This window comes from Bison bison, unplaced genomic scaffold, assembly GCF_000754665.1.
Source record: "Bison bison bison isolate TAMUID 2011002044 unplaced genomic scaffold, Bison_UMD1.0 scf7180017864240, whole genome shotgun sequence".
NCBI lineage: Eukaryota > Metazoa > Chordata > Mammalia > Artiodactyla > Bovidae > Bison > Bison bison.
In genome coordinates this window covers 1,704,466-1,714,766 of record NW_011494812.1, presented here as the reverse complement: position 1 = coordinate 1,714,766, position 10,301 = coordinate 1,704,466, and the positions used below count along the sequence as shown (strand labels likewise).

Sequence of the window (10,301 nt, the reverse complement as noted above, 5' to 3'; positions counted from 1 at the left end):
CAGTCTCTAGATTCAATGGAATTCGTATAAATACCAATAGAATTTCTCACAGAAGTATAACAAATAATTCTAAAATTTGTATGGAAGCACAAAAGATTGCAAATAGTCAAAAGAAATCTTGAAAAAGAACAAAGCTGGAGATATCATGCTTTCCAATTTCAAACTACACTATAAAGCTATAGTAACCCAAATAGTGTGGTACCAGCACAAAAACAGACACATAGGCCAATGGAACAGACTAGAAAGCCCAGAAATAAACCAACACTTATAAGGTCAATTGCTCTCAGTCACTCAGTTGTGTCTGACTCTTTGCAATCCCACAGACTCTAGCCTGCTAGGCTCATCTGCCTATGGAATTCTCCAGGCAAGAATACTAGAGTGAGTTGCCATTTCCTACTCCAGGGGATTTTCCTGACCCAAGGATCAAACCCATATCTCCTGCATTGACAGGCAGATTCTTTATCACTATGCTATCTAGGAAGCCCATATGGTCAATTGATCTATGACAAATGAGGCAAAAATATAAAGTGAGAAAAAATTCTCTTCGGTAATGATGTTGGGAAAACTTAGCAGCTACATGCTGCCAAAATTAAATTGGATCACTTTCTTATACCTCATACAAATGTAAACTCAAAATGGATAACAGATTTAAACATTAGATCAGAAATTATAAAACTCCTAGAAGAAAACATAAGCAGTAAATCCTTTTCCATTGGTCTAAGCAATGCATTTTTTGGATCTGTCTCCTTAGACAAGGACAACAAAGTTAAAAATAAATATCAAACTAAAAAGCTTTTGCACAGTGATGGAAGCCATCAACAAAACATATAAAGGCAACTGACTGAAAGGGAAAAGGTATTTGCAAATGATATATCTGTTAAGGGGTTAATGTCTAAAATGCACAAAGAACTCATTCAACTCAATAAAAAAAAAGTCTGATTAAAAATGAGTAGAGGGCCTGAATAGACATTTTTCCAAAGAGAACACATAGGATAGCCAACAGACCACATGAATAGACGCTCAGTAACACTAGCTATCAGGAAATGCAAATCAAAACCACAATGAGATATCACCTTGAACCTGTCAGAATGGCTATTAAAAAAATTTCCTAAGCAAATAGGAAATTTTGGCCAAGCGAGAGAAAGAAGCCCTTTTATACTTGGTGAATATGTAAATTGATGCATATACTATGGAAAATGGTATGGAGGTTCCTCAAAAAAATTAAAAACACATTTATTATATAATACAACAATTCCACTCCCGGGTATCTATACAAAGAAATTAAGACTCATTTGAGGAGATATATGCACCCCTATTTTTTTTGCAGCATAATTTTACAATAGCCAAGATATGAAAGCAAACTAAGTACCCACTGATAGATGAGTACATGAGAAGAGGTGATGCACGTACGCGCGCACACACACACACACACACACACTGAAGTATCAGTCATTCATAAAAAAGAATGAAATCTTGCCATTTGCAACAATGTAAATGGACCTAGAGGTTATTATATTAAGTGAAATAAATCAAGCCAAGAAAGAAAAATATGGGCTTCCCTGGTGGCTCATGGGTAAAGAATTCACGTGCTAATGCAGGAGACAGGGGTTCAGTCCTTGATCTGGGATGTTCCCCCATGCTGTGGAGCAATTAAGCCGGTGTGCCACAACTATTGAGCCTGTGCTCTCTAACTCAGGAGCCACAACTAATGAGCCCACGTGCCACAACTACTGGAGCCCATGTGCCCTGCAGCCCATGCTCTGCAACAAGAGAAGCCACTGCAGTAAGAAGCCTGCACACTGCAATGAAGAGTAGCCCAGCTGGCCACAACGAGAGAAAAGCCCACGCATCAACAGAGAACCAGAACAGCCAAAAATAAATAAGTTAAGATTTTTTTTTTAAAGACAAATCCTTTACGATTTCATTTATGTATGTAGTCTAAAAAAACCAAACAGACAGAAACAGACTTATGGAAAAAAATAAAAAAAGCTTTGGTTGTTGCCAAAGGTGCTGGGAATGTGGGAATGGACCAAATAGGTGGAGTGGAGTAAGAGGTATAAACTTCCAGTTACACAACGAATAAGTCATGGGGGTGTTATGTACAGCATAGGTAATACAAGAATATTATAGTCACTTTATATAGTAACAGATCATTACTAAGCTTATTGAAGAGATTATTTCATAGTGTACACAAATGTTGAACCACTATACTGTACACCTGAAACTAATATTGCATGTCAACTATACTTCAATTAAAAAATGAGAGATGAGTCAGAAATCTATTTCAATATTCTCTATATTCCCTCCATCTCATCTCGTATTTTACTTTCATCCTAAAGGCCTTGCATCTCCCCACACTTCCATGAGCGGAGATGCTGGTTAAAGATTCACTCACAGGACCTTGTGGAATTGAGAAAATCTGTGACTCAACCAGGAATACAGAGTTAATAAGTGAGAGACCCAGGGCCTGAATTCAGTCTACTGACTCCCACTCTTCCTGTTCCTCATGGTGCAGCTGGCAGTGTGTGACTGGTACAGTTGGGTTCCAAACCAAAGTCCACCATGTTGCCCCAGCGTTCACAAAAAGAGAACTCTCCTCTTATGGGAAGTAGATTTGTCTAAACAAATCTAAGGATCTGTTCAGTAGGGTTGGGAAGGTAAAGACATGAAGAATATTTATTTTTATTGGAGCTAGAACTGAGTTTCTTACCAGACTTACAGCTTGAGCTGTTGGAGGTTCTCTAACAAATGAGAGCACTATAGACCACAGTAGTGACTTAAAAAATCTCACTGTTAAACACGTAGCCTCACTCTCTACCAGTGATAGGGAGTGATATGTGATTAAGGAGAAGTGAATTGACTGGCCAAGAACCTGAATTTGTCTTCCCTTATTTCTGATTCAAAAATATTTACTAGAACTAAAAGTTTCTTACTTTTGTGCTCTCATTACCTGTTTAAAGTTTTCATTTAGCATTCATCTTTCTGCCAAATGTATGTTATGTATTATATTTGATATAATGCTTGTGTATATTATATGTTACACTATGTATTTTATATATTACATATATTGCAATCAGCATAATTTACCACTGTACTCCCAGCACTTAGCACTGGATCTAACCCCTTTAAGTAACGGCCAGGTTTGCTTGTGAAGCTCTAAATGCTTTTCTTGGATTTGATTTAATATGGGAGGAAGTAGATAGTCATGTTCCCTAAAATCTTAACTGATTCTATATGAATAAGACTGTACAGCTTGAACTGCTGCTGGAAATGCTCTTCCTTTGAGGATCTGCATTGTCTAGAATGAGGATCCCAGGTGACTATTTCACAGAGGATTCTTCTCTTTTGAAAAAGGTTCAGGGATGAGGTTTTGTTTTATTTGGGAAGTCGAAGGCCCTGGGGGATTTGAACTTTGCTTAGCTTGATTTCTCTTGTCCATCATTGTCTATACTGTGAGTTGCCCTTGAATGGTGATATACTCTGTGTGAGTGTTAGTTGCTCAGTCGTGTCCCCATTGCGACCCCATGGACTATAAACCCGCCAGGCTCCTCTGTCTATGGGATTACCCAGGCAAGAATGCTGGAGTGGGCTGCTGTTTCCTTCTCCAGGGGATCTTCCCAACTCAGGGATCCATCCTGTGTCTCCTGAATTACAGGCATTTTCTTTACCATATACTCTAGGTAAACAGAAAATGCCAGCCAGGTGGTGTAAATTCAATTCTGCCTTCACCACTTTTCTGTCTTAGCCTTATTATCTGTACAGTTGGGAGCCTTATCCCTGCCTTCCTCCATGGACTCTTCCGAAGACCTAGTGAGATAATTTCCGGGAAAGCGTTTTGCCACATTATGGAAGAGTTACTTGCCATAAAATGATTCTGGGCATGAGTAGTAACCAAAATAATCCTAAGGAACAGGAAAGGTTCTTCTTGGGTTGTTTAATCCAGCCAAATATTCAGTGAGAGGCTGGAACTGTTTAGCAGTTCAGAAGTTCTGTGGCTAGGTCCTGAATGGGCTGTAGAAAAGGCTGTTGAAAACATCTGATTCTATAGTGTGTGACTGTGAAGCTATTCTGTTCAAACAAGTCTTCTGGAAAACCTGGGTGATAAATATTCTAGAAGTCCACAGTGATAAGCTATTCTGAATGATGCCTGTCAGCAGCTGCATAGTCCTTAGCCCTAGGAGATGGTCCTATACATAGATCAAGACAGCCCTATTGCCCAGGTAACAAACATTTATTTCACTGAAGCTCAGCATGCAGGACTCTTTCTTGGTTTGATGAGATTAGCTTTATATAGATCACAAAAAAATATCCCAAGGCTTATGTCTTTGTTATTAATTATTAAACATGCTTTGCCCATTTCTCTATCACATTGCATTATGGTGAGTTCTGTGCAATCCTATCTCCCCTGAAAGACTAGAAGCTCCTTTGTTCAAGGAATAGTGCAGTTTATTCTGATATTTTCCTTATCTAGCCCAGCATCTGGCATATAGTAAAGATTCCATGAATGCTTATTGAAAGACTGTCAAACCTTTTGCCTGCAATACTTTGTTTTTCATCATTCAGTTTTTTTATTTTCCAGTTAACAATTTCTCTTAATTTCTTTTAGCCATTTTATATACTCAGAGAACTTTAGGTATACTTTGATTGTTGCCATTGCTTCTATTGATCCTGAGAGTGGGCCTGGTATTTCTGTTATGGTCTGGAGAGCAGACACATGTGCTGTTTGGGTCTCTGTACCTTCTTTTGAAGACTCTTCTGAGTAATGAGTCTACCCTTTAATTCTAGTGCAAGTTGTGTTCAGGGGCCATCATGTCCCCATGTCTGAAGTCTAGCCTAGACACTGACTTGACAGCTAGTCCCTTCTTCTCCTCACCAGATACTCATTTGAATCACAAGCCCCAAATCTACATGAAGTTCCTTGGTCAGCCTCTGCTCCCCTGCTCTCTATGACTGTCTGATTCAACTTCATCACAAGGGCATAATTATTTCTATGTGTGACATCCAAATATTATAGCCTTATTTCCTTTTGCCCCACTGTTTTCTTGGCTTAGAGACTATAGATTCATACAACTTCTTAGATGTTTTGGTGGAGCTAAGTAAGGACAACAAGGATGGCAGAAATTCACATAGATGCCTCATAAACTGAATCCTAGTTTTCCTGAGTCTTAGGTGATTCTGACTGTTTAAAAGTTGAAGCTAGAATTCCTTCAGCAAGTCCTTCACAAGCTGACTCCATCTCACCCTTCTGGTCTTATCTCTCCATTTCCTTTCTTGTACCCCACTGTCAGCACACAGTCACTTTTCATTTCCTGAACATTCCTCTTACTTTCATACATGTGAATACATTATTACTTCTCTTTGAAATTCTTTTCCTATAAAAACTTGCCCATCAGATAATCTCTTCTTGTAAGTGTTTTAAGACCAGTCCAGATTACAGATCATCTCCTCTCTGAAGATTTCTGACATCTCCAATGAAGTTTCTCTTTGTTTCTCTCTCTCCTATTTCCCTTCAATTGTCAATACATCACTTGATGTGTAGAAGTGAAACTATATATTTTTTTAAAGATTTCTTTTTGATGTGGACCGTTTTTAAAGTCTTTATTGAATTTGTTACAATATTACTTCTGTTTTATGTTTTGGTTTTTTGGTTGCCCAGCATGTGGGATCTTAGTTTCCTGACCAGGGTTAAACCCGCACCCCCTGCATTGGAAGGTGAAGTCTTAACCATTGGAAGTGGTTAAACTAGGGAAGTTCCAAATCTGAATTTTTAAATGTTTGCCTTTGTCACTAGAGTTTGAGTTTTTTGAAGCCAGGCAATAAGGTTTCATTTTTGTTTCCCCAGTCCCAGTCTACCACCTGGTTCATCCACATTGCCCATTACTTGCTTTCTGGATTAATGGCGGCTGAACTGACCTGGGAGGATCTTGGGATGTGCCCTCAAATGACTGTTAACATGGCTGACAAGATTGCTAGGATCTCTAATTAAACTGTCAGTGGTCACCATCTTTAATAAACAGTTTTGCTAGAAACTGGGATAAATTAAGTTTCTGGGAGAGGAAATCTGTTTTCCCCCTCATTCTGAGGCTACTTTTCCTGTCCACACAGTGATTTATGACTTGGTATGTCATGTATAAACAGATTCCAACAGAGACTCCAGATTGAGAAATTCTCATGCTCTTAGGAAGGAAGAAAGGGATTATAGGGGAAAATGTATGTCCTTGATTCTGTTTTTTTTTTTTCTAAAGGACCCTCTTCACTAAGCAGAGAGCCACAAGGAAACCAAGAGGTCAGTGAAAACTCCTTGGCCCACACTACTCTTCAACCTCTTCTTCAGGCATATCCCATCCTTGTTTGTTTAATTATCCATAAAAATAGGGCCAGCACTTCACCCAGGGACTTTATTTAAAGCTTCCAGACTCCTAGTTGGATGCTGCTTCAGTTCCTCTCTTTTCCTCCTCCGCAAGGGGCAGGTCTCCGGGAGCCAAGGACATGGGACTCAGCTCCTCACAGTCCTGCTTAGAGTGCTAAGAGCCTCAGAAAACCAGTCCCCAGACTGTCAGGAAAGCTTCCTGCCAATGGCCCGGAGCAGAGCATCCTTGGCCTCTTTGTTCCTCAGGGTGTACACCACAGGGTTCAGTAGTGGGGTGACGACAGTGTAGGTCACTGAGATCAGCTGATCCTCATCCTTGCTGTTCTCTGACTTGGGCTTGAGGTAGGCAATGGAGGCACAGCCATAGTGGACAATGACCACAGTGAGGTGGGAGGCGCAGGTGGCAAAGGCCTTCTTCCGACATTCAGCTGAGGCAATTTTAAGGATGGTGGAGATGATGAGGATATAGGAAATGAAAACCAATCCCATGGGAACCAGGATCACCAGGACACTGATGATCAAAGTCAGGATCTCATTGACAGTCGTGTCAATGCAGGAGAGCTTCATCACAGGCCGGATGTCACAGAAGAAGTGGGCCACCTTTGTGGCACAGAAGGGTAACCTGAATACAGATGTTACCTGTGTCATGGCCACAATCAGCCCGATGCTGCAGGCCCCCCACACCAGCTGAATGCACACCCTCCTGTTCATGATAACTGTGTACCTCAAGGGATGGCAAATGGCCACATAGCGGTCGTAGCCCATCGCTGTGAGCAGGAAGCAGTTAGTGATCCCAAAGGTTACAAAAAAGAACATCTGTGTGGCACAACCTGCCAATGAAATGGACTGGCTCATACCCACAAGGCTGGACAGCATTCTTGGAAGGATAACTAGTGTATATATAGTCTCTGAAGTGGACAGCATGCTGAGGAAGAAGTACATGGGGGTATGGAGATGATGATCGATTCGGATAATGATCACGATAATTATATTACCTGCTAGGGTTAAGATGTACGGTGCAAGAAACATCACAAAAAGAGTGAGCTGGTGCTCGTGGAAGCTGGAGAAACCTTGTAAAACAAACTCAGTGGTGAGAGTGTGGTTCTCGCTCTTCATTGAGTGGCCACTAGATTGGAAGTGTAGAAGAATAAAAGTTACATAATCTCAGTAAAGCAATTTAATCCATTTCTGAAATTGAACTTTGTTCTCCTTTATTAACCTGGGGATACATTTTCCAGTGGCAGTGGAATACAGTTAATCTTTAGGTTTACTGATCTTCATTTAAAATATTTTTGTTCTGTGCCCATCTATTATAATACAATTTCCTATGCATGCTAGAATCATCTAAGTTTTTCCCTTGCACTGTATAACCATGTACATTCCCACTTCACTGTACTCTTCATCCTTGTCATCTGGAATGCTCTTCCTATCTTCCTCCTCTTAAGTAAATTGTCCTCAAGACTAATGCATGTCTTCTCCTCCATTAATGCATATTGTCCTCTGAAATTTTCATGTTTGAATTATTGTCATCCCTCTGTGCACTCTGTGGCTTTATACCTTTTACATCTGCGTATCTCACTGACTCAGGATTATGCATGAATTTGATGCTTGAAAACAACTTGTTTAGGGATTGACTGGAAAGTTCTTTTATTTCAGGGCTGTGAATCATCCCCTTGCACATCCTTTAGGAAATAAAAGCAAAGCAGATTCAGAAATGTTCATCTTGTTTTCAAGAAGGAAAAGGTGAATCTTAGCCAGCCACCATCAACACTGCTGTCTGAATGATGGAAGCTGGCTGACACTTCATAGCACTGACTCACGTATATTGTAAACCATGGTACATCTTCATTTTCCCTAAACTAGAAGGCAAATTTACAGCCAATACAACTTTGTGAGTAGGAATACAGCTACTCTGCAGAGGTGAACAATCGTACCAGGGAAGATGCAGCAAATTCATGTGTCCTTCATCTAAAGTAAAAGTAGGCTCTGAATATAAAGAACAGAGTTACACTAAACATACATCATTTTGTTGAAAGATGGGGCTCAGTCCAATTCATGTAATATTTCACATTTAGGTTCCTTTAGACAGTAAGCTCCTGTAGGCTATTTAAATTATATTCTGATTTCCTTATGCATATTCAGAAAAAGACTTTTTGCATAAAGTAAATCATATCAGTGAGGAAGCTTAGTAGACATAGAGACCTCCTTCTAGTTCATAAAAACTTACTTAAGAGAAATTGAAGACCAGCTGTTAATCACTTACATTAAGAATGCTAAAAGAGAGTAAAGTTGCAACAGGAAATATTTCCCAAAAGGGAAATTCATTTGACTTAAAATACATGGCTAAAGACAGTTATCTTCTGAGAGGCCTCTAGGCATAAACTAGGCAGTGGTCCAGCCAAGGGGTGGTATGGCACCTCTACTATGAAATAAAAAATGTGTGTTAGAGCTTTTGATTGTTCTAATGATGGTCACGGATGCTGCTAGCAATTAGTGGTGCTAAATGTCCTGCAGTACATGTGATGATCCCACTCAAGGAAGAACTGTCCTATTCCAAATACCAATAGGGCTTCTCCCAAGAAACCCAGGGCTAGAGTGTCATCTGATTCTGGCTGAAGTCTAACTGTCTTGAGGTGGATGAATGGCTGCTATAACCTGATTAGTATCCACCACCCTATGGAGCCTATAATTCTTCCAAAAAAATCAAGGGCAAGACAAGCAAACATAAGCTAATGAAGACCTACCCCAGTTATAACAAGAACTGTTATACACCATAAGTTAAAGTCGTCCATGAGCAATAGCACCCAAGTCAGTTCTTTTTCTAAAGAACACTTGCCTGTAACTGCCTAGAGCTGAGGCACAACAAGAGAGCTCAGCTCGAGGAGGCTGAGGAGTGAAGATGTAAGCGTCTGACTCTCTTGGCCTCAGTGTGCAGGTCAGGGAAGGGCAAGGCAACCAAAAAGAACTGTGACAGGTTGAGCGGGTAGCAGGTAAATACAAACTGGCAGGAACGTGGTCGGGCTTGGGAGCTGCAGGCATCCTTGACAGCCCCTGTGTGGAGAAGTCTTCAAAGCCAAAGAAGGAGTTCCCCCAGGAGCAGCCAGTGGGGCTCCTGGAGGTAACTCCCTGTAGACATCCTCAGAGCCACACTGGGGCTGGGAGGATACAGACAGTAGGTTCCTGGGGGGCTCATTATGTGTAGGGCTCATTTACCCAACCCTAGGGATGGCATTTGGGGAGTCTGGGGAGAGTTTTTGCTTCAAGGAGCAACAGAATTAGAGGAAGCTGGTTTATTTAGTTCACTGTAACTTGTTCAAATAAGCACATTATTATTGGCCAGTTAGCTCAGTTGGTTAGTGTGGTATTAACAATAAAATAATGAATAAGTACATTGTGCTTTTTTACATATGTGCCTTGGAAATTCATAGTTTACAAATCTAGGCAGCTCAAGCTTGGAGCCATATTACTTTGGATCTCATGAATTTTAACTCCCCTCCGTTTTTTTTATAGGGAGGATTTCTACCCAGGGTTCTCTCTTTGGAATGAAAGTAGTCAAATATGGCCATGGTTCTGCAGAGAACAGTTCATGCTGCCTGTCTTTCTGCCCCTGTGACATTCAGAATTGGGAGACATTGTCTTTAGATCCAGGGATCCTCTCTTGGGGGTTAGGAAACAGAGATGAGCCTCTGAACATTGTTCTCATTACTCAGATTACCTCCTCCTCTCCATTTGGCAAACTTCTACTAGTTTGTCGAGTTTCAGCCTCAGAATTTACTTTTCACTGAAGACTTTCCATGAGTTAGTTTATTGCTTCTATAACATTGTCTTCCTTTAACATGAGGTATTATCTATGCCCATTCATTCTTGGAGCACTAAGCATATGCTGGGCCTTGTGCTCATTGCTGGGCAAACAGCAGTGGATGAGATGCTT

General features: G+C 40.5%; 1 protein-coding gene across 1 annotated transcript; it reads right to left on the bottom strand.

Moving 5' to 3' along the window:
• Positions 1-6,556: 6,556 nt before the first annotated feature.
• Positions 6,557-7,486, bottom strand: LOC104993546 (olfactory receptor 10J1). The gene has a single exon (XM_010846854.1). It carries the CDS (start codon positions 7,484-7,486, stop codon positions 6,557-6,559), a length of 930 nt encoding a protein of 309 aa, XP_010845156.1.
• Between the last annotated feature and the right edge of the window lie 2,815 nt (positions 7,487-10,301).